This window comes from Punica granatum, chromosome 7 (genome assembly GCF_007655135.1).
Source record: "Punica granatum isolate Tunisia-2019 chromosome 7, ASM765513v2, whole genome shotgun sequence".
NCBI lineage: Eukaryota > Viridiplantae > Streptophyta > Magnoliopsida > Myrtales > Lythraceae > Punica > Punica granatum.
The window spans coordinates 20808470-20832901 of NC_045133.1; the positions used below are offsets into that span (position 1 = coordinate 20808470).

The following is a 24432-nucleotide window of genomic DNA, read 5'->3' on the forward strand; positions in this document are numbered from 1 at the left end:
GCAGGATAAAGAAGCATTTGCTATCAAGGTTTTCAATGATGAGCACAAGTGCAACAGGCCAGCAAAGAATAGTCAAGATACCTATGATTGGATAACTAGTCATTATTTGGAGAGATTTAAAATGAACCTCAATTGGAATATCAAGGAGATGATGAAATAAATTAATCATGATTTTGCAATCAAAGTTAGCAAAAACACTTGTTATAAAGCAAGGCCAACGCTCGAAAGTTGATATTGGGAACTCTGGAAGACAATTACAAGTTGTTGCCCTCATACCTTGTTGAGTTGAAAAAAGGTTAATAGAGACAATAACTTTGACATGGTCCTCCATAGAGATACTCTTGTTTCAAACCAAAGTTTAAGAGATTCTACCGCTGTTTTGAAGGATTAAGAAAATGGTTTCTAGAAGGATGCGACCTGTGATAGGATTGGATTGTTTTTTGAAGGCCCATTTGGGAGGGCAACTATTGAGTGCTGTAGGCTGTGATGGGAATAACCAGATGATTCCATTTGCTTGGGCTGTTATAGAGGGGGAGAATGAGTCTTTAGAGAAATGGTTTGTGCAACATCTAATGGTAAATTTGAACATTATGGAAGGATATGGATGGACCATTATATGTGATTAGCAAAAGGTAATAAATGCTTCTCTATTCCATGTATTTTAGTTGTTTCAATTTTGAAGCATTATAAATAATGAATTTATATGATTTTTGTAGGGTCTAGAAAATGCACTAAAGTCACTCCTACTTTATGCTGAGTATCGCAATTGTGCTAGGCATTCATATGCCAATTAGAAGAAATGTCATAGTGGCCTTGCTTGAAGGCTCTGTTTTGGAAAGCAGTTAAGAGCATCATTGAAACTGCATTCAAAGGGGCACTGTCTGAGATGAGAATAGCTTCCCCTGAGGCAGAAGAAGCTTTCACCAACATTGATTGCACCAAGTTCTGTAGCCCTTTCATCAACATAAGTGTGGGGTAGTTGATAATAAGTTGTCCGAGTTCTTTAATGATTATATTGGAAGCTAGGACAAAGCCTTTGATAGGTAGAAGAAAGGACAAAACTGAAAAAGATCATAATCCAAATGTTCATACAAGGAAGGGACTAAGAATGGAGTGTTCAAGATGCAATCAATATGATCATAACATTAGAAAATGAGCCCAAATAGGCTCAACACTTGAGTCAGTTTTTCAAGTAAGTGTTTCTAACCCAATTGATTCATGTACTTTATGAATTGACTATATTTTAATAAGTGATTGCTTTATATCTACCTGTGTAGCCTAAAAAGAGAAAAAGACCTAGAAAGAATCAGTTAATGAGGAGCCTTCTAGGACCTCAACTATGATGGAGCCTCAGGGGAGCACAGTCATGGAGCCTCATGGGAGTACTGTGATGGAAACTCGGACCAATACAATCATGGACATAGTGAGGAACACACTGATGGGGTCTTAGAGGAGCACAGTCTAGGGGAAAATGTCTAATTGTGCCAATAGACCAAAGTTACCAGTAAGTTTATTGTGTTTGTTGTCGGCTCAATATCTTGTCTAGTTTAAAAATTTGTTAAGTTATCATACACTTGTTAATAATAGGTTTGGAGAATTATCACAAGACAAACTGGGGATACACCAAGCAGCAGCAACCCCATGGAAGTTGGGATAGAGCAAACAACAGCAACACCAGCAACAAGGGTGTCACCGAGCCCAAGGAAATTACAAACAGACCAAGTAGTAGCAATCACAAACCTGATTGAGGGGGGGGAGGGGGGTGTTGGGGGAACAAACCAAGCACCAACAATGCCAAGAGAAACAAAAACATGAGACAACTTATGTATATGGAATTTCAACAAGCTTCCGAAGGTGTTGGGATCATGACAAGTGAAGCTGGAATGACTTATGTAAATATGCTAGGACAACCAGTAAAGACTATTTACAATGGCAGAGATGGAGACCAGTTCACAAGTGGAGTCCAAGGAGAGTAACGACGACAACAACAAGGGTGTCATCACCAAAGGGTTGAGCCAAGAGTGAGGACAAATGCACAAAGACTCCGGGAATAACAGATGCAGCCTGTAGATAAGGGCACAAACAAGAAGCAAAGAAACCAGTAATAGGATTAGTGGTGGTGGTTTGTTAGTTTATGGTGAAGTTTTTTGGTCTATAATGGTGGTTGCTAGTATGACTTTTGGTAGTTTTTGTTTGAGTATGATGGTGGTTGGTATTGTGAAATCTTTGCTAATGTATGGATATTGTCATGGTTTGTAAGGTCACTTAAGAATCAATTGTCATGAATTATGAACATGAATATATATTTTAACGGCTTATTTGGTTACTTTTTCTTTTTTATGGGCTCTCTGATTACTACAAGGAGCAATATTAGACAGAAGAGTATTCATTGAACAATGTGAAGAACAACAATAAGATTCCATTACTCATTGCTCATTTACAAACACTTGCATCATTCTTACAAAAGTAGAGCATTCATTTGCCATTTCCATGAAAGGATATCATGGAAACATCTTCTGGTTGGCATTTCTGCCAAATACAAGAATCCAACTGAAAAGATTCATCCGAGCAGGCCTGCCATGTATTAGTTAGCTATTCAACAGCTCTTTCCAGAGTAAATCTTGTGAGACTGTTATGGATCAGGCGACCTCTAAACAACAAAGAGTTCATATTTAACCAAAAATGCCAGAGAGCAAGCGAGAAAATAACATACTAACGGATGGAGAGTGTATGGATTTTGTAAGCTTGGCAATTAACACAAAGCCAAGATGATAAAGGGGTATTGAATGTGGTACGCTTGGAAGAAGGGCAGCCTAGATTTGTCCAAAAAGTCTTAGCCTCTGGGCGATCGCGCAGAACATGGATGACGGTTTCGGGTTTAAGTTGGCATTGTCTACAAATGGGATTTATGGAAAGGCCACGCCTCAAAAAATTTTCAGCAGATGCAATCTTGTTGTGATTGCACTGCCAAACAAAGGTTTTGATCATATGAATACAATTGGTTTTCCAAATCCAATCCCACTCATGGTTGCGAGTACGACTGGGATCCCAACCCATAGCAATGTCATAAGCAGAACCCGGACTAAACTGTCCGATCTTTGAAAACTTCCAGGCCAAACAGTTCTTCTCGGAGCTATTGATCTGGACAATGTGATTGTGAATCTGATCAGCGAAAATGCTCGGGAAGAAGCATCGAAAGGCTACTCAGATTCCACAAGCCAGATCCCATACACACCAGTAGGTCCTCTTCATCACGACAAAGAGGGCTGGCAATGGCAGTACGTAAGGGACCATCACCAGTCCAGTCATCGAAACAAAAAAGAGTACTCGAACCATCACGAACAACACTTTGAATACCCTCTGCACATATTTGACGCCCAATGGAAATGGCTTTCTAATTTTCGGAACCAGATTGAGGATTTCTAGGCTGATGGTTTCTATCAAAGTATTTTTCTCGAAGCATGGTAGCTCAGAGCCTATTACCCCCATGTTGAAACCGCCAAGCAAATTTACTGACAAGAGCCTTATTACGGGCTTTAGAAATTTTAATGCCCAGACCTCTCCCATTTCGGTTTAGTGACAGTGTCCCAATTAACAAAATGGATTTTCCCCTTATCCTTCATTGACCCCCAAGGAAAGTCTCTATTGATTTTATCAAGAGTGTTAGTAACTTTCTTAGGAATGACCATGCACTGCATTACGTAATAAGGAATGGATGAGTTAACCGAATTAAGCAGGGTAAGTCTAACAGCCATAGACAGGGTATTGGCTTTCCAACCCGCAACACAATCTCTGACTTTTTCTACCATGAAGGAGTAGTCCAAATCCGCACGCTTAGAGCTCACAGGAAAACTGTATCCGTGAGAGAGATTTGGAAAGTGGATGCAACACGGAACCTAACTGCGGGATACATTTGGTGAAACAGAGATCCTAGATTTGGCGAGATTAACTTTTTGACCAGACCAGTTGCAAAACTTGTCAATAGTCTCGAGGATGCAGACACAAGTATTGGAGTCTTGTCTTACCAAAGAGGAGTAGGTCATCAGCAAAGAACAGGTGAGACATGGCAGGACCAGATCTAGAGGCTTTGACATCTTTCCATTGTCCAGTCTCCATGGCTTCATCGATAACAACACAAGCATTGAAAATGGGATAAAGTCTCACGGATGAATGACCATTCAAGACGACCATAAGCTTTCTCCAAATCGATCTTTATCACCATGATTCCTGAATTACCACTTTTCTTATTGGTAGAGTGAAGGACTTCTCTAAGCACAACCACATTATCAGTGGCACTACGGCCTGAAATGAAACTAGATTGGCAGGGAGAGATAATCCGACTCAACAGTGGGCGAATTCTACCAACAAGGATTTTGTAGGCAGTGCTGCATAGACTGATGTGGTGGTGGTACAGTGAAATCGATCCCGGAGCACTACATTTAGGGATAAGGGAAATGATGGTGTCGTTAACTCCTGGTGGAAGAACATGATGTTTAAAGACATTTTCAACAAAGAGGGCAACATGGAAGCTTATCCTATCCCAACATCGCTGAAAGAAAATTGGATGCATACCATCCGGTCCTGGAGCCTTGTACGGCTGCAAGGACCAGACAACATTCTTGATCTCCTTGATAGAAATGGGTTTGGAGCAGATTGGATGCTTCCTCAATAGACAAGGAGTCAAGCCAACGGGTATCAAGGAAGAAGACCCACACTCAAAAAGTACAAAGCTCCAAAAAGTGAGTATGAACAATCTACCGAATTTCAGTAACAACATAAGTCCAGGTCTCGGTACAGTTCTTAAGAGCAGATATTTTGTTCTACTTTCTACGCACAAAAGTCGAAACATGGAAAACAGCAGTGTTCCAGCCCCCTCTGAGTCTATCGGCTCGAGATTTCATAACCCAAATTTCTTCCTCTTGTATGAGAATGTATTGATATTCACGATTAAGGGAGCGATTGAGATCAATAAGAAAGTCATCGGGATTAGAAGCGAGGGCCCGTTGGACACCAGCAATACTAGCAATGGTATGCCAAATACCGACTTATTACAGTCAGTGACACGATCACGGGAAATGGAGATGGCTGGGATGAGGTGATCAGCGGCAGCCACCCAAGAGTTATGAACCAAGCTGGGGAAATCAGTGTTAGAAAACCAGATTGTTTCAAATCTAAAGGGTCAACTAAGACCATTGTTGGGATTCGACAAGAGATCGACCTTAATAGGACAGTGATGGGAGTGTACCCTAGGGAGATGAACAACCTCCGCATTTGGAAAGGAAATTTGCCATTGAGAGTTGAGAAGGACATGGTCAAGTCTTTCTTGCATAAAGCCACTATTATGTCTAAGATTAGTCCACTAAATCTCTTTTTATTTTATAATAATAAATTCCATGTTATTTTTTTTTGATTAAAAGAGATCCATAAACTTATAACAATAAAATAAAAATCTTAATAGCTAATAAAAGGTTAGGGGTAGTTCCACAACGAATGTCGAACTGAAATCTCTTGCATCCATAACAAACATTTCTGTTTAGCACCAAGTTTGGTTTTTACCTAGATTCTCAAGTCTTAAAATCGAAAAACACTAAATGTTTATAATTTGGGTTAAGGCATACACTGAACACAAACCAAAATGAAGAACCCTTATTCTTATATTTGTAAATGTAAATGCAACTATTCTTTCTTTGTTCCTTTTTAGATTTAATCTTCGTTCTAACTTTTTTTTCACTATATTAATTAGCATGGCGTTCAATCTGAATCGTGTCCATCTTGATATAGTTATTACATACTTGATCGTAATGAAGATCTAAATCAATTTTTTTATTGCATCGGTATTCGGAAGTTCAATGTGTCCCAACTAAATCAGGATCATGCTCGAACATGGTTAAGTCGGGAGTTCTTGAGCTTTATGGATATCAAGTGGTGCACACCTAAAAGGAAAAATATAATTTATGATTTCTCTTTCATTAATTATTTAGTGGGACTATTTGTATCACTTTATTAGTTATTTAAGATTTCACTTTTATTGTACTAGGTCTTGAGTCTTTTTTATAACCGAAAAATAGAAAGTAATCTTTTCATGAACTTTGGGTACAAATTAGGGAACGTGCAGACTATTTCACGGTTTGCCTTGAAAATAAAAGGAAAATTAAAACTAGCTGAAGATTGATATATCTACCATCCCAAAGAAAAATTCCAAAATATTAATTCAAAAAAAAAATCTCTCTGATAGGATTGCATCACATAAACGCGCCTGATGGAAACGCATCCAAAGGCACCTTTTTTGCATTGAAAATGAATAACAAGACAAACCAACAATAACGAACAAAGTAGCCAAAGAATCTAGGTTTCTTCTGAATAATATGATCAGGCCCAGCTCATTGCCCGAACTGATTGAGGCCCCCTCGCCTAATAAAACTTGAGGATACCAAGTCATTGGCAATAGATGCTGATAAGAAACGGGGTCATTTCCGATTTCTATGCAATTCCCAGACAAGAATACTGAGTATTAACCTAAGAATATGTTAACGGGAACGAATCAATGAAATATAGTCCCCGAGAATCATGAATCAGTGGACCGTATTGCTGCAACCATGGCCATATCAATGTTCCCGATGGTCATTTATTTCCATCCTCTTGCTTCAAGGACAACATTACAGTATCTCTTGAAGGAGAGACCTTCTGGATTTGTTTATGGCAAGGAGGCACAAGTAGATGTGTTCCTCGAGCTCCTCTAGCAGCTCCATGAAGCACAAGCTGTTCAAGTCGAGTTCCCTCACGACTTCCTTGAGAATCTTATCTCTCTTCGAATTCTTAGCTCCCATGTCGGCCCACTCTCGAGTGTGCTCAACCTCATCCTGCAGTCGCCCAACAAGGCTGCCCATCGTACCCATGCCATCGATTTCTTAGGGTTAGGGAATGAAAATGTTGTAGATGGGCTGTCATTGATTGTTTTCTCCTTATTATTAGGGAAGAGCCCTAAGCCGAAGCACCGATATATTAGCCCTGGGGCAGACACTGCCACAAGTGCCCCATGGGCCGCATGCACAAAAGAAGCCATCCCCATTACCCTGCATGAGGCAACAAGGCAGCAACTTCCAGGTCGCTCGCACAATCTAGCCAGCCTTGCTTTCCTCTTAATCCTCTCGCGTTTCTCGACGAGCTCATGGAGGAGGATTGTGTAGCTTTCATTAATGTCATGGAACTGCAATCGGCTGACAACTAATAATGGATTCCTGAGAGATGAGAATGCTCCAAGTTCTCGGGAGATGATTTCGCACTGGTGGTTGGTATAATTGCTAGAGCAGTCATAGGCCCTCTGAGTCAACCTGATGACCTTCCTAATCCGCCCGTAGTTCACTTGAGTCTGGTGGACCCCGACAAGGAGAAGCTCACAGATGTCACATGCTCCCGAGCTCGCCCCTAAGTATTCCATGACGAGGTGATGGAGACGCAGGTTCTTGATCATGCCTGCCAGGGTTTCTCTGCCTGGCTCAAGCAGGGTCTCGGAGAGATGGGCTATGAATAGATTTCTCGAGGACACTGAGGTGAGGAGACCGAAGCTTGTCGATCTCATTAGCTGGGACTGGACTTTACTCCAAAGTTTCACATACGAGTTTGTTCTGAGGGCTGCCTTGTACTCTTGTTGAACGCTCGACGACCTGCTTAGAGCCATGCTATTCTTACGGTCCCTTGGAGAGGATCCTTGTCCTACAGACCGAAAGAAGAAACATAGCACGACATTAGTTCGCATAAAACAACGGTAATTTATTCTATAATCATTCACACATCGACAGTATGATCTACCATAAGATATTAAACTAAATGTATTCGCGGAGCGCCAGTCCACATCTATTTGAGCTTATAAATGTTGATGAGTGATTCACAATATGGCCGCGATGATTAAAAACTCGCCATTACCATATCCATAGATCTATTAATCATTAGTGGTTTTAGCGAGGCAAGAGTACAGCAAACAATTAATTATATCGAATCCACACATCTAATAAACAAACCCAATAACATCCATCTAATTGAAAGAGTCTGGTAACCTGAATTGCTGACTGAGACAACAAGAATGGGGGAGGGACTAACTGTGCTCCAGAGACGGAGACTTGAACTTGTGGCACCACCCGAGCTTCATCATGCCTGATGATAATGCGATATGCTATCGTAGAACGACAAACAACCGGCCAACAATTGAAACCAGAAAGTGGGAAAGCTTTCAATGGTGATCTTCTCCAAAGATCCAATGATTTGATGATGTGAGCATCAAGCCACGAGGGAGTTTAATGCCTTGAAGAGAAGAGAACAGAAAGAAAGAGAGTGTGGCCAGGGAGAGATGAAGATTGAATTAAGAAACTAGCTGTGGGAGATGCTTATATATATATATATATATATATGAAAATATATGTGCACATGAGGACGCAGCACCGCCTCAAATTTGGTTCCAATGTCTTTCCTCGCACGACAACCCTCCCTCACACGGTGTGTTCTCCCCCTCCACCCTCCTCTTCGTAGAAATTAATAATGTCCCTAAAGAAAAAAAAAATTTATTAGGTTCTGCTTCAAATGCTCGAGATTTCATCTAAAAATATACAACAGTCCGGTGTCTTGAGTGTTGAGAAATTCATTTGATTGGATTTTATTCGAGAATTTATATTTGACTCAGCTCAAATTAGATCGCAACGTGATCTGCTGAACATATTACATAGTATTTTTGATTGAGACGGAGTTCTTGGAGTGTTGCGTGTTGTATTATAAATAATTCATTGATTAAATTAATAATAAATGGCTAACTATGTAGTCCGCCTTTCTGGTGAGTTGTGGTTCGTTATAAACATGATGGGGACGCGTTCGTGGGCTAAGATATCCACACAATTTTATGTAACTTAAAAAGATTTCGATAAATAGAAAAGAGATAAAAATTGCAGTCGTGTGTTTGGGAAGGCCAAAAGGACAGGGAGAAACTATGAAAAAGAAAATTCTAAGTGCCGTGTCCTGATTTGTGAATCGCACATTCATTTGTTAATTAAAAGATTTTGCCACTTTTTCAATCATAGCGAATAAAATCTCCTCAAGAAGGAGATGAAATGATTTAGCCGAACAAATATTTGGCAACACTTCTGATTATCCTTATAACTAAAAAAAGCGCGTGCGTAGTCGATTACGTCTGCATGCTTTGCAAGTATAAATGATTTTCAGCATGTATAATTTGCACTGCCTACTACAAATTGTGATTGCTCTAAATATATGAATGTATTCTACTCTTTCAGTAATTAATTACCGTGGGAATAATATATATATATATATATATATATAGAATGTCTCGAATATTATATGAACGTAGCCGCCCATCGAATTTTTGGTGATGGATACAATACCTTCCAAATATGATTTTAAAAAAAATTATATTCAAGTGCGGATGATATATCCTAATATTTCCTGCAAAGGGAAAAAAGAAAAAAGAAAAATAAAAAGATGTCTATTACACGAAAGATAATTCTATTTTATGTTTTTAATCTAAAAGACATGTTCTATATTATATAATTTTTTATTTTATTTTCAAGTATATATATATTTTGTATCAATCGATATCGATGAAGTAGTCGTCTAAGAAGCTCTACCAGAACCAATCATGGATACGAATTATGATATATTGCTTCTCAGCTATGAATTCATTGGGCCAAGAAGGGAAAAAAAATCCAAAAGTTAGTTATTTGCTTCCACTCCTTAACAACTCCCTCTGCGATTAGCTACAAATTTAGTTTCGAGACTTAAATCTGGGATAGCTAGTCAGGATTTCCACGTCATTAAATCCCTTCTCCCCGTGTCTTGCTCCTTTATAGATTGCTCGTAACAACTGACAAGAGGTATATATATATAAATTTCTTCCATATTAAAAGCACAGGAGATTTCCTTGAGAAAATCTGGGGACGTAACAAAGGACTTGATATATATATTGATGCATCATGTATGCGGGAGAGATTGCATCCGTTCCAGATACTTAGAAGCTATTAAATCCCATTCAATCAATCTTAACTATTCACAATATTTGAAATATATGGAATGTTTTGATAAAATATATCTAATCGCGTCGTATAAAAGAATATAATTTATGGACCTCCTTTGTAATTGTCACCAATTAAAGTACTTGAATAATGAATAAATCACCTGCATTTCAAGTAGAGAACTTAAATAGTCAGTAAGTTAACATGATTTTAGAATTGTTAATCACTCGTCAGTTATTTACCTAAACTTTGAGCGTATAATTACGTAAACATGGACTAATTTACCAGATATATATCTTATCCAATTTTTTTTTTACTTAATATATCTATATAGAAGGAGAGCGATACTTGGGGCTGGTTTGGTAGTAACTTCTCAATGCCCGGATTTCTCTATGAAACTTTCTTAAATGTTGAATTATTTTTTAAAATATATTATCCTTATTTTTTATCAATATTTAAAAAGAGGAAGTAAATATTCATAAATTCTTGATCATTGGAAGCATATGCTGACAATTTATGTTTGTGATACATTTCATTTTTAGGATATATTATATATATATATTTATATATCATATATCACATCTGATTGGAACTTCTTCCGTTATTTTATCAAAAAATGTATGGCACTTATTATTTTTTGTTTTGTTTTGCTTTGTTTTTGCTTAAAGTATGACACTTAAATTTTCACTATCTCAATAGCAAGATTTTTATTTACATGAACGCGGATAATATAGTATTATGATGAAGAAATTTCATATTTCTACTAAACTTCCCAATATTTTAGATGATATTCGATATCATTTTTCAAAATGCAAAAAGCAGAAAAAAAGATCCAGATAACCAAAAAAGGCACTAAAACTAATCCGAATATTTTGTTAGACAGCTAGTTGGTTTTCCCTAAAATTCCTAGTCTTAAAATCGAAAGAGACCGAATTTTTTGTTTGGGTTAGGACATGCATCAAATGAAAACCAAAATCGAGCACCCTTATATCCCTCTATTAATAGTGTAAATGCAATTATTCTTTCTTTCCTATTTAATTATTTTCTTCGTTCTATATTGGCCCAAAAAAAGTTTTTTAACTATAATAATTAGCATGGTATTGACTCTCAATCATGTCCACCTTCATATAGTCATTTTATATTTGATTGTAACGAAGCAGCTTCTAGCTTCTAACTTTGATCTACATTCTAAATTAACTTTGTAATTTCTATCAAAAAAAGAATAACTTTGTTATTGCACCACGTGGTGTGCTCAAATTCAATGGGGCCCGGCTAATTCGGAATCCAACTTGAACCTAAATTAGTCAAGATCCATTGAGTTTTGATATATCGGGCGGTGCACATTGGAAAAAATAGATAGTAATCTTTTTCATGAACTTTGTCTACAAATTAGGGCACGTGCAAACCACTTCAATAATTGAAAATAAAAATTTGCTTAAGATTGATATGATATCTAACATGCCAAAGCACTAATCCAATTAATTCTAAAAAAGTAAAATAAAATGTCTCTCTGCTGATAGCATTACATCACAGTTCATAGAAACGCGCATGATGTAAATGCATCCAAGGCACGTTTTTTGCGTTGAAAATGAATAAAAAGACAAATCAACGCTAATGAACCGAATAGCCAAAGAATCAATATATGATTCTTCTGAATAGTATGATTAGGGCCAACTCATCATCAGACCCAATTTAGTCCCCCTCGCTTAATTAAACTCGACGATCCCAAGTCATGGCAATAGAAGCAGATACAAGACGCGGTAGTTTCAGGTTTAATGAAAGTCACAGAGAATAATATTGACTCTGAGTATGGTCAACCTAATATGTTAATGGAAAAGGAACGAATTGATGTCAAATTTTAGTGAATCACGAATCAGTAGATTGTATCAGGGCAATCCCGAACATCGATCAATGTTCCCGATAGTCATTTGCCATCCTCTTGCCTTGGAGAGGACATCATTATCTCTTGAAGGAGAGACCTTCTGGATTTGTTAATGGTGAGGAGGCACAGGTAGATGTGTTCCTCGAGCTCCTCTAGCCGCTCCATGAAGCATAGACAGTTCAAGTCGAGTTCCCTGATGACTTCCCTGAGAATCTTATCGCTCTTTGAATTCTTAGCTCCCATGTCAGCCCACTCTAGGGTGTGCTCGATCTCATCTTGCAGCCTCCCCAGGAGGCTGCCCATTGTGCCCATGTCGTTGAGCAGTACGTAAAGCCCTTTCGCTGCCACATCGAGCTGTACTCTCAGCCTCTTGTTTTTGTGGCTCTTATTCTTATTCCATTTCGTTGAAAATGTTGACAGTGGGCTGTCATTGATCGCTTTCTTTTTATTAGTAGGGAAGAGCCCTAAGCCGAAGCACGAAGATATTAGCCCTGGGACAGCCACTGCCAGAAGCACACCGTGGGCCGCAAGCACGAATGATGCGATTGCCATTACCCCGCACGAGACAACCAGGCAGCAACTTCCGGTTTGCTCACAGAATCTAGCCAGCTTCGCTTTCCTCTTGATCCTCTCACGCTTCTCAATGAGCTCATGGAGGAGGATTGTGGAGCTTTCATTCATATCATGGAACTGCACTGGGCTGACAACTGATAATGGATTCCTTAGCGATGAGAATGCTCCAAGTTCTCGGGAGATGACTTTGCACTGACAGTCGGTATAATTACTTGAGCAGTCGTTGGCCCTGCGAGTCAGCTTGATGACCTTCCTAATCCGCTTGTAGTTCACTCTAGTCTGGTAAACCCCGATGAGAAGGAGCTGACAAACGTCACACGCTTCGGAGCTCGCCTCGAAGTACTCCACAAGGAGGTGATGGAGGCGCAGGTTCTTGATCATGCCTGCCAAAGTTTCTCTGCCTGGCTCAAGCAGGGTATTGGAGAAGTGGTCTATGAAGAGGTTTCTTGAGGACACCGAGGTGAGGAGACCGATGCTCGTCGATCTCATGAGCTGGGACTGGACTTTATTCCAGAGTTCCACGTACGAATCTGTTCTGAGGGCTGCCTTGTACTCTTGGCTAACGCTTGATGGCCGGTTATGAGCCATGCTATTCCCACGTTCCCTTGGGGAAGATCCTCGTCCTACAGACCAGAAAAGAAATATATCACAACATTAGTCCGCACGAAGCAACGCTAATTTATTCTATAATCATTCACACATAAGCAATAGTACGATCTACCATTACAAAGATTAAACTAAATGCATTCGCGACGTGCCAGTCCACATATATTTGAGATCATAAATATTGATGCACGATTCACGATATATGGTCGTGTTGATCAAAAACTCGCACTTACCATATCCATAGATCCATTTAGCGTTAGTGCTTTTAGCTACAGGCAAGAATACTGCAAACAATTATACGAATTCCATATTCTAATTGGAAGAATTTAAGTAACCGGAATTGCTGACTGAGACAACAAGAATGGGGGAGGCACTAACTGTGCCCCAGAGATGGAGGCTTGAGCTTGTGGCGCCAGCCAAGCTTCATCACCCGATGATTAGGCAATATGCTATTGTAGAACGACGAGCGACCGGAGGTTTGAAACCTGAAAATGGGAAAGCTTTCAATGGTGATCTTCTCCAAAAGATCCAATGATTTGATGATGTGAGCATCAAGCCATGAGGGAGTTTAATGCCTAAAAGAGAAGAGAACACAAAGAGAGTGTACCAAGGGAGAGATGAAGATCGAATTAAGAATCTCCCACACAGATGCTTATATATACCTATATACATACATACATACATACATATATATATATATATATAGATATATATGTGCACATGAAGACACAGTACCGCCTCAAATTTGGTTACAATGTCTTTCCTTGCACGATAACCATTCCTCACACGGTGTGTCCTCTCTCCTCCCTCCTCTTTTTGTAAAAATTAATATTGTCCCGTTCACAAAAAAATAAAAAAAATAAAAAAATAATGATGTCCCAAAAAATATCTATATGTTATTACGTTTTAATTCACACCCTCGAAATTTCGGAAAATAATATATCCATTCAATCCTATGTTTCGTGTTATGAGAAATTCATATAGTTATTTCATAATATATATTTGACTGATTTCAAATATTATCCGAAGGGTGAATTTAGGAGAGTGCGGGGGATGGTCAACCCACTTGAACTTAAAAAAGTTACAAAATTTCTTATTAACTTTGTTGAATTTATTTTTAATGAAATTATCATATTTTACCCCTTTATTTTATGATTCAAAATCCTTCTGAGCTTTGTACCCTTAACAAAATTTCTAGATTCATCCCTGATTATCGCTATGTGATTGAGCTGAAAATATATTTTGTCAGGTACTTTTGATTGATATGGAGTTTTTGCAGTTTTGTGTGTTATTATAATAATTTATTCATTAAATAATAAATGGCTAACGATGTAATTTGCCTTTCCAGTGAGTTGTGGTTGGTTATAGACGAGAAGAAAAGGTGGCGGAGGGAGGGGGTGATGAGTGTTGAAATTCCCCTAACGCATTTGTGGGCTAAAGAGGTCCATACAACTTTTATGCAACTTATAAGGTTTCGATAAGTAGAAAAGAGATAAAAATGGCTGTCATGTGTTTGGGAAGGCCAAAAGGACTGGAAGAAACCATGAAAAAGAAACACCCAAATGGTGTGTCCTAATTTGTAAACCTTATTTTCATTGTTGATTAAAAGATTTTGCCATTATTTTAATCGTAGCGAATAAAATTTCATCAAGAAGGGGAAAAAGTGAATTAACCGTGCAAATATTTGGCAACGGTCAGTATTATTCATAAATTAAAAAGATGTCCATCTATAATCCAAATTTAAAAAAAGAAAAAGCATTATCAAAAGAAAGTGTAGCACAGTGGCGCACGTCATCGCTCGACCTAAATGTCACATGTTTGATATTTAGTGGGATTATCCGTGTTCCTTTATTAATTCTTTATGATTTATCTTTCATTGTATTAAGTTTTGTGCCTCCTTTTTAACTGGAAAAAAAAAATGCCGGAATTTCTTCTGTATGCATTTACGCCTACATAGCACATGTTGTCTACCATAAATCGCTCGATTGCCATATGAACATATAGCCGCCCATCAAACTTTTTGCTGAAAGATATATACAATATCTTCAAAAATGATTTGTTTTTTTATTTAATTTTATTCAAGCGCCTATATACACTTACATGTTTCCCGGGAGGGGAAAAAGAAAAGAAAAATTAAAAGCTGTCTATTATCATGAAAGGTAATTATAACTTATATTTTTTAATTCGAAGAGGCATATTATATTATTATATGTTCTTTAATTTTCAAATATATTACTGTGTGTTAATTGGATATAGATGTTGTCGTCATCTAAGAAGCTGTACCAGGATCAAATCACGGACACGAGTTATGATATATTGCTTCTCAGCTATGAATTAATCGGGTCGAGAAGGAAAAAAAGATCTAAAAGCTGACACTATTAATGAACTTCTTTCTTTGCTTCCACTCCTTAACAACTCCCTCTATGATAGACCACAAATTTAGTTTCGCGACTTAAATCTGGGATGGCATGTTGCCACGTGTCCTACACCCAATAGCCTTGGTGAATGGATCGTGACAACTGACAAGAGGAATACTTATTAATTCCATTAATAGATGATCCTCTTAAACTTTTCTTCCTTAAAAGCATCCGAGATTTCCCCTGAAGCTATGTTGGGACGTAATAGAGGACTTGATATACGTAGATGCATCATATACGCGAGAGAGGTTGGCAACGAATTTAGTTTCGCAACCTAAAAATGAGATGGCATGTTGCCACGTGTTCGACACCCGATATGCTTGCCTAGCTAGTTAGAATTTCCACTTCATCAGGCCTCCCCCACCCCTTGTCTTACTCCTTCATGTATGGCTCGTGACAACTGGCAAGAGGAATACTTATCAATTTCATTTATGGATATTCCTGTTAAATTTCTTCCTTAATAGTATTGATTAGGGATTTCCTTGAAACAATCTTAGGACGCATAATAGAGGACTTCATATATATATATATATGTGTGTGTGTGTGTGTGTGTATAGAATGCTTCATGTACGCGAGAGAGATTGCATCCATTTTAGGAACTTACAAGTTATTAAGTTCCGATTAATAGTCTTCAGAGTATTTGAGAAATGCGGATTGATATATTTGATTGATGTATCAATTCAGATAGTGTAAAAAGACATGATTCATGGGGATATCGGTCGAAAACAAAAAAAACAAAAAAACAAAAAATGCTTACAATCTTTTTCTCCTCAAGCAAGCATGAGTTACTTATTCGTACAATATGATATATATATATATATATATATATATATATGAGGTGCGCGATCACTTGATTTTTGTTCGATACCCCGTCTCAGCTTCTCTGATGGGATATTTTATATATTTCGTCATGTGTGGGACACGTCATTACTGTCCCATACATTATGCAAACAAAACGATGGGAGAATCATAATTCGATCCATATGTATCAGTATGAAATTCTCAATAAAACCTAAGCAAAACACACACACACACACACACACATATATATATATATATGAATTTGTAAAACAAATTTCCATAAAAGATTCATATAATTTCTCTTTTGTTTATTTGAAATAAAGGAAACACCAAACACGAGATTATTTTCAGCCAATTTTATATTTTTTTAAAAAGGGACGTATGACTTGGAACAGTAGTATTCAGTGGTCATTGAATTCTTTCTTTGCATAAGAAGATTCATGAGTCTAATGAGGATAAAAAAAAATAAAGCGAAATTAAAAGAGACATGTAACTCTCACGGGCGAGGATCGAATTCACAATCTCATGTCACTATTCCGAAACCCGTCCCACAGTGGTCAATAAATTAGGCCCAAAGTAAAGAGACCAAGATTTATTGATTTCCAAATTATCTGTCCTCTTTTTTTTTTAATAACTTAATGAAATTTCATTAGAAGTTAAAGCTCAAAACATATAGGGTGTATGAGAGAAGGCGAGCAATACAGAAGGAGAAAGTTGAAAAAGAGATGGAAAAAACACAAAAAAAAATAAAATAGAAATGGACAAATTGAGGGAACAACTAGAAACTACAGCCAAGCAATGAAGCTTGGTTCCTACCGACCCCCTAGCAACCAAGTCGACAAGTGAGTTTCCTTCTCTATATAGGAGTGCTAGTACCTAATGATGTTGAAGTGAAGAGCAGAGAGATAAATATCGGTGAAAATCTCCTTGTACTTCCAAGGTGAATTGGAATTCATTTGAATCCATCAAATACTGATCATGTAATCTGACTCGATTTTCTTGTCTTTCTTTGTGTGTGAAGCGATTCATACTACCCGTTTTTAAAGCTTAGATGTCTTGCCCGCAATATCTATGACGAACCGATATCGGACATCGTTCCTGGCGAGTCGGTCCATGGCGTGGTTAATCTGGTCAGGGGTGACCGTCTCGATATCGGAAGTGATGTTGTGCTTTCCGCACAGATCCATCATCTCCTGTGTCTCAAGTATGCCCCCTATAATGCTCCCTTTCACTGTTCTCTTGCCTGCGCAGATCCATAGATATAGAGGAAATTAAAGGCCAATCATGTCGATGCCTAAACTCGTACCGGTGTTCACCAGATTAGATCAATAGCAACAAATCAAGAGACTGTGATGTGTCGACGATTTAATAACTCTCTATTGAGTGGGACTCGCAAGTTTGAAACTACACGAAAGCTTACCGAAAATGAGGGGGAAAGCGGGCAGGTCGAGCGGCGCATCAGGTGCACTGACGATTGACAAAGTGCCGTTCACTTTGAGCAGTTCTAAGACTGGTCCAAGTGAGTGCTTTGCCGAGACAGTATCCAGTATGAAATCTAGGCTCCTCTTTGCTGCCTGTACTTTCGTAAAGCCATATACCAAATATAAGCATTATCACGAGGTCAGTGATCCAAAATCGGACAACTACATATATACTAGGCAGGGTACGAGAAACGGACCTTCATCTGGTCAGCGCTGGTGCTGATGATGAACTCATCTGCGCCGAGCCGCTGCTTTGCCTCAGCCTCTTTGGACGGGGAGGTGCTGATGACTGTGACGTGGTGGCCAAACGCCTTACCAAATTTGACTGCTACGTGGCCAAGACCTCCTAGACCGACTATCCCGATCTTCTTCCGCGGAGAATCAAGAAGTTGGTTGTCCTTGAATGGGGTGAACACTGTTATTCCGGCACATAGCAGCGGGGCAGCTGAATCCATTGGCAGGCTATCGGGTATCCGCACCACGTACCTTCAGTCAATTCGACTAATCAATATTCCCCCCAAAATCAGAATGATGATACAACAAACGAATTAAACAAACCGCTTTTATGTTACAAGAACGAAATAGCAGCAGCATATTTCAATGGGATCACATTGTTTCATCTCCATTTTACCAAACATGATCGATCTTATGAGGAACCAGTCCATTCAAATCTGATTCGTATTGTTCGATGCTGACTGCTAAGACTCAAGAGGTAAAGCAACGAGTACCTATGATCAGCTACGATCATCTTGGAGTAGCCGCCATAAGTGATACTGCCGTCCCAGAAGACGCCGTTATAGGTGGACTGCAGCTGGTCGCAGTAGTTCTCCTGGGAGCTGGCACAGTACTCGCACTCTAGGCACGATGCGGCCAAATACCCGATTCCCACTCTGTCTCCCACACTAAATTTCCTCACATTGCTTCCCACCGTCACGACCACCCCCGTGATCTCATGCCTGTCAATTCACATAAGTTCGATCGAGTCATGACTCATGGAAGAGATCATCTGGCTACCATATATATCCGTCAAAAGTTTTGAAAAAAGAAGAGATTTGCAAGAGCACGTACCCGGGTACGCAAGGATACATGGTGATGCCCCAGGCGTTCTTGGCGAAGTGGAGATCGGTGTGGCATATCCCGCAGTACAGTATCTTGATCGTCACATCGTTCACTCCATTTTCCCTGGTAGAGCGCAAAAACATTCTGAACATCAGGGAACAGCTCCAATGCGGACTAATACGAGAAACTAACCGATAAATTACATTTTTCCAAGTAAGAATATACTAGTGAAATTTAACAACCTGCGCTTGAAGATGAAGGGGTCAATCTTGCCGGAGGAATCGTAGGCTGCCCAGCCAGCAACTCTCTGTGTATGGTTAGGAGTTTCTTGAGCCATTGGAGGAGACTTGGCGAACTTATTTCCTGAGGTCTTAAAGAGCCGAAAAGAAGAACAAAAGACGGTTTGTTTGAACTGAGGATGCTGTCTGTGCTTCTGGCATCGCCCTTGGCTTCTTATAGAGCTGCCTTCATCACTTAACTCACCGTTGACCGCCATGTCCTTGGTCTCATCAACTAATACAGTTCGAGTCAAATTGACTCACTAATAATTAAAGTTCTCTCCAGTTTTGTTCACGAAATATTTCCGATGAATTTCAAACTCTTACACTGCAAATAAAACCCGCTCAACTTGTAGTTTAAATCATATGTACTCCGTCATTTCCTTGTTCTTTTAAATTTTCAATAAATAAAAAAATCGTAGCATTTCGTCCTCCCTTGAACTTTTCAATATGAGAACAACAATTTCAAAAGGCAGGGAGACAGAGTCGAGGAAGTAGTCGTCTGGATGCAAGGAAGGAACGAGTGATTGGATGGTCACGTGCCCCCACGACAGCGGGAAGTCTCGTGTTCCACGAGTGAGATCACTCCACGTGGCAGAATCTACGGAGGGGATGCGGTATCGTTAGTCGTCGGAGGATATTTGGTAGGTGGGAACGGGCGCAGGGAATCCTCGCATCCGGACGACGGGTCATTTTGGCTTGGCCCGCCCAACTACTGTCCAAGTGAAGAGCAGCTTCAGTGAAGAAACGACGATGACGCCGTCGTCCGGTCAACGGGAACGAACGAAATTAAAAATGAGCCGCGAGATCTGCGTGTATTTTCGCAGCAATGTGTTTGAAGTGGGATGGGGGCCCCATCTGTCAGTTATCAATGCCTGTTCCATTACAAAAGCAAAGTTGTTCATGAAAAAACGATCTAGTATAATAGTGCATGATCTTGCTTGTTAATCTAAAGATCACAGGTTTGATGTCTAATTTGACTATCCGTACTCCTTTATTAGTTATTTAGGATTTATCTTACATTATATTAGATCATAGATCGAACTTGGAGGGAAGCAAAATCGTTCTACGAGACACGATATGTCCATCGGGATCAGTTTGTAGGTCAAGTTGTCCTATGTGCTTGCTTATTCGAATGAGATGGGATACAGAAAAGTCACTTGGAGATGTGTCACGATGTTTTACTTAATCTTGTAAAATTATCATTTGGACCATGCGGACTTGAATTTATCTGCAATCCAAAAACTTAAGCTGATAGGTTACTGGACTTAAATTTCATATAAACTTGTGGTTTCTTTATCAATTTTTCCATACGAGACAACATACCTCAACCCTTGTCCTCACGTGGTAGTGTATGGTTCAGCATGTGCCACTTGCCCTTAAACACCCGCCTTCAACAATTGATCACGAGCCGGACATCCTCTTCCGTGCTCGAGCGAGAAGGGAGACAAAATAACATGAGGCGAACCTCTTAGCTGCCTCGAAACTGAATCTGGCGTGGTGTGAGAAAAAACGTAACCCACCATGATAGCATGTAAAAATCCAACTTGGGCATACACGGACTTGAGTACATCTGCAACACAAAAAGCTTAAGTTGATAAGTTACTGGACCCAAGTCTCATATAAGCTTGTGGCTTCTTTTTCAATTTTTTCGCGTGGGAAAACAAATCTCAATACTCGCCCTCACGTGATAGCTTGTGATTCAGCATGTGCCACGTGCCCTTAAACACCCGCCTTCAATAATTGACCACGAGCCATCCTTTTCCGTGCTTTAGCGAGGAAAGAACATACTAACATGAGATGCACCTCTTGGCTGCCTTGAAACTAAATCTGGTTGCGCGCGAAAGTATAACCCGCTCTGATACCATTTAATTCGACGTACATGGACTTGAGCCCATGTGGGACAACTTATCTCAATACCATATTGAAAAACCAATGGGTTCATATGAGCTTGAGCCAATTTTCACTTAAAAGATCAAACTCATAAGTGGTGGTATCAAAGTCATATATGGGATTTATCTCATTTTATCCTCAACAAATCTTTGGTCGATTTCTTATGAGATGACTTATTAAAAATATTGTATACGATATGGTAAATGGATCCGAAAATTCATTTTAGGGGGCAAGATAATATGTAAAATTATATTTACCTAATAATAAATGTCAAGATAAACCAAATTTCATTACAGTTAAAAGATAGGAAAATTCTAACATGATTTCGAGTCATAATGGTACATCAGTTCAAGTATTTAGTATTTTACTATTTCTAATGAATTATACCAAATACTAGACATTTGAACTAAAATACTAAATATTAAATGAATAAACTCTTGTAGTAATCACAATCTCTAAAAATAACTAGACACTTAAACTGAAATACTAAATATTTGAATTTAAAATAATAATACTATTATTCTAACTTCGAGTCATGCTAGAAAGATCCTCAGATATTCTCAATGACTTTTGTAAGGAAATATTTTTATAATAGAAAAGGAAATTGTTTTACTTGTTAACATTGAAAATTTTAAAACCTATTGATTAGAATTACGTGTGTTATTCGCTCTTAATAAGTAGGAATAACCTAAAAGTTTGCTCTTTTAAAAAAAAAAAAAAAACCTTTCTTAGGACTTGTAAGAGTATTATTGAAGCAAACAAGTGGAAAACTCACTAGCCATAATCACGTGATCTATAAGAAGATTATTCATCTCTTAGTAGCAGAAATGTAAATTTTGCGATCTAAAAGCAATAGTAAGGGACCACTCGTTCTTCGCCTGCATAGTGACTCTAATAGCTTGTTCGGGTGTAAGGATTATGGAAGAGAATTTGCATAGAAACTCTCATAATCCTCCATAATCTTCAATTCAAGCTATTGCTAATTGTATGGAAGAGCATCATAGGCAGATTCGAGATTCAAGAATTACTCATACGCTGGTCAAGTGAGGGTGAGCTATGTGCGTTCATTGAAGGATAAGAGACTCAACACCGTCTGAAACCCTTTCGGACGCATTCTGTATAACAAGCGTGGATTGAAATAGCACTTTGTAATAGCTAGAGAAAGAACTATATAGTTTCAGCCGTGGTCAACTCCATTATCCAAATTGTGAAGACGATGATTCTCGCTCCCAAGTCAACAACAATTGACTTGGAGGTTCAATTTATGGTCACAAACTAAGATCGATGTTTTATATTTTTGGCCTCAGAATTGAGAGAAGATGTTTAATTGAATTTTTTTTTTGGGGGGAAGGTGACGTACTTTTATTTGCATAGAAATCTGTTTGGTAGTATATATGTGGTTTGATTTAAGCCGTTTTTGTCTTGATTTTTGGGCGAGTGATTGCTAATTAATATTTTAAATTTGATTTAATTTAATTTAGTTTGATTTGAGGAGATGAAGACAAAAGTAATTGAGCAAAATATAAGCATGAACATGGTTAAGTTGGGACTTCTTGAGTTTTTTGGATATCAAGTGGTGCACACTTAAAGGAAAAATTGAATTGAGGATTTCTCTTTCATTAGTTATTTAATAGGATTATTTGTGTCTTTTATTAGTTATTTATGATTTATCTTTCATTGTATTAGACCTTACACCTCGTTTGTAACCGAAAAATAGAAAGTATTCTTTTTCATGAACTTTGGGTACAAATTAGGGAACGTACAAACTATTTCACGGTTTGCCTTGAAAATAAAAGGAAAATTAAAACTAGCTGAAGATTGAAATATCTACCATGCCAAAGAAAAATTCCAAAATATTAATAATAAAAAAATCTCTCTGATAGGATTGCATCACATAAACGCGCCTGATGGAAACGCATCCAAAGGCAGCTTTTTTGCATTGAAAATGAATAACAAGACAAACCAACAATAACGAACAAAGTAGCCAAAGAATCTAGGTTTCTTCTGAATAATATGATCAGGCCCAGCTCATCGTCCGAACTGATCGAGTCCCCCTCGCCTAATAAAACTTGAGGATACCAAGTCATTGGCAATAGATGCTGATAAGAAACGGGGTCATTTCCGATTTCTATGCAATTCCCAGACAAGAATACTGAGTATTAACCTAAGAATATGTTAACGGGAACGAATCAATGAAATATAGTCCCCGAGAATCATGAATCAATGGACCGTATTGCTACAACCATGGCCATATCAATGTTCCCGATGGTCATTTATTTCCATCCTCTTGCTTCAAGGACAACATTACAGTATCTCTTGAAGGAGAGACCTTCTGGATTTGTTTATGGCAAGGAGGCACAAGTAGATGTGTTCCTCGAGCTCCTCTAGCAGCTCCATGAAGCACAGGCTGTTCAAGTCGAGTTCCCTCACGACTTCCTTGAGAATCTTATCTCTCTTCGAATTCTTAGCTCCCATGTCGGCCCACTCTCGAGTGTGCTCAACCTCATCCTGCAGTCGCCCAACAAGGCTGCCCATCGTGCCCATGTCATTGATCAGTATGTAAAGCCCTTTCCCCGCCACATCAAGCTGCGAGCTCAGCCTCTTGTTTTTGCGACTCTTATGCTTATTCGATTTCTTAGGGTTAGGGCATGAAAATGTTGTAGATGGGCTGTCATTGATTGGTTTCTCCTTATTATTAGGGAAGAGCCCTAAGCCGAAGCACCGATATATTAGCCTTGGGGCAGACACTGCCACAAGTGCCCCATGGGCCGCATGCACAAAAGATGCCATCCCCATTACCCCGCATGAGGCAACAAGGCAGCAACTTCCAGTTCGCTCGCACAACCTAGCCAGCCTTGCTTTCCTCTTAATCCTATCGCGTTTCTTGACGAGCTCATGGAGGAGGATTGTGTAGCTTTCATTAATGTCATGGAACTGCACTCGGCTGACAACTAATAATGGATTCCTGAGAGATGAGAATGCTCCAAGTTCTCGGGAGATGATTTCGCACTGGCGGTTGGTATAATTGCTAGAGCAGTCATAGGCCCTCTGAGTCAACCTGATGACCTTCCTAATCCGCCCGTAGTTCACTTGAGTCTGGTGGACCCCGACAAGGAGAAGCTCACAGATGTCACATGCTCCCGAGCTCGCCCCTAAGTATTCTATGACAAGGTGATGAAGATGCAGGTTCTTGATCATGCCTGCCAGGGTTTCTCTGCCTGGCTCAAGCAGGGTCTCGGAGAGATGGGCTATGAATAGATTTCTCGAGGACACCGAGGTGAGGAGACCGAAGCTTGTCGATCTCATTAGCTGGGACTGGACTTTACTCCAAAGTTCCACATACGAGTTTGTTCTGAGGGCTACCTTGTACTCTTGGTTAACGCTCGAAGACCTGCTTAGAGCCATGCTATTCTCACGGTCCCTTGGAGA

General features: G+C 39.1%; 4 protein-coding genes across 6 annotated transcripts; all 4 read right to left on the bottom strand.

The window, feature by feature from the left end:
* Positions 1-6245: 6245 nt before the first annotated feature.
* LOC116215082 (UPF0496 protein At1g20180-like) lies at positions 6246-8350 on the bottom strand. Its single transcript, XM_031550651.1, has 2 exons — positions 8055-8350; positions 6246-7713 (listed from the first exon to the last, which is right to left on the bottom strand). Exon 2 carries the CDS (start codon positions 7676-7678, stop codon positions 6779-6781), a length of 900 nt encoding a protein of 299 aa, XP_031406511.1. The 5' UTR covers positions 7679-7713; positions 8055-8350; the 3' UTR covers positions 6246-6778.
* A 3077-nt stretch (positions 8351-11427) lies between these two features.
* Positions 11428-13733, bottom strand: LOC116213164 (UPF0496 protein At1g20180-like). Of its 3 annotated transcripts, none has more exons than XM_031548009.1 (3): positions 13682-13733; positions 13308-13559; positions 11428-13091 (listed from the first exon to the last, which is right to left on the bottom strand). In XM_031548009.1, the coding sequence occupies exon 3, from the start codon at positions 13054-13056 to the stop codon at positions 11938-11940; it is 1119 nt and encodes a 372-aa protein (XP_031403869.1). In that variant the 5' UTR covers positions 13057-13091; positions 13308-13559; positions 13682-13733; the 3' UTR covers positions 11428-11937. The 3 variants fall into 3 exon arrangements, with proteins under 3 accessions (XP_031403869.1, XP_031403867.1, XP_031403868.1); XM_031548007.1 differs by lacking the exon at positions 13682-13733 and having other exon boundaries at positions 13308-13358; positions 13453-13675; XM_031548008.1 differs by lacking the exon at positions 13682-13733 and having other exon boundaries at positions 13453-13675.
* A 3241-nt stretch (positions 13734-16974) lies between these two features.
* Positions 16975-19343, bottom strand: LOC116213198 (probable cinnamyl alcohol dehydrogenase 6). Its single transcript, XM_031548045.1, has 6 exons — positions 19075-19343; positions 18842-18955; positions 18502-18729; positions 17971-18259; positions 17713-17866; positions 16975-17535 (listed from the first exon to the last, which is right to left on the bottom strand). Exons 1-6 carry the CDS (start codon positions 19326-19328, stop codon positions 17333-17335), a joined length of 1242 nt encoding a protein of 413 aa, XP_031403905.1. The 5' UTR covers positions 19329-19343; the 3' UTR covers positions 16975-17332.
* A 3641-nt stretch (positions 19344-22984) lies between these two features.
* On the bottom strand, positions 22985-24432 carry LOC116215227 (UPF0496 protein At1g20180-like). The gene has a single exon (XM_031550862.1). It carries the CDS (start codon positions 24406-24408, stop codon positions 23308-23310), a length of 1101 nt encoding a protein of 366 aa, XP_031406722.1. The 5' UTR covers positions 24409-24432; the 3' UTR covers positions 22985-23307.

What these genes read in the sequence shown, in the direction of transcription:
- LOC116215082 (XM_031550651.1), bottom strand. Translation starts at nt 7,678, where the DNA reads ATGGCTCTAAGCAGGTCGTCGAGCGTTCAACAAGAGTACAAGGCAGCC.
- LOC116213164 (XM_031548007.1), bottom strand. Translation starts at nt 13,501, where the DNA reads ATGAAGCTTGGCTGGCGCCACAAGCTCAAGCCTCCATCTCTGGGGCAC. An exon ending in GCCTCCATCTCTGGGGCACA is followed by an intron (nt 13,359 to 13,452) that starts GTTAGTGCCTCC and finishes AATTGTTTGCAG; the next exon opens with TATTCTTGCCTGTAGCTAAA. An exon ending in TAAATGGATCTATGGATATG is followed by an intron (nt 13,092 to 13,307) that starts GTAAGTGCGAGT and finishes TCTGGTCTGTAG; the next exon opens with GACGAGGATCTTCCCCAAGG.
- LOC116213198 (XM_031548045.1), bottom strand. Translation starts at nt 19,328, where the DNA reads ATGGCGGTCAACGGTGAGTTAAGTGATGAAGGCAGCTCTATAAGAAGC. An exon ending in CCCTTCATCTTCAAGCGCAG is followed by an intron (nt 18,956 to 19,074) that starts GTTGTTAAATTT and finishes GCGCTCTACCAG; the next exon opens with GGAAAATGGAGTGAACGATG. An exon ending in ATGTATCCTTGCGTACCCGG is followed by an intron (nt 18,730 to 18,841) that starts GTACGTGCTCTT and finishes GTGAATTGACAG; the next exon opens with GCATGAGATCACGGGGGTGG.
- LOC116215227 (XM_031550862.1), bottom strand. Translation starts at nt 24,408, where the DNA reads ATGGCTCTAAGCAGGTCTTCGAGCGTTAACCAAGAGTACAAGGTAGCC.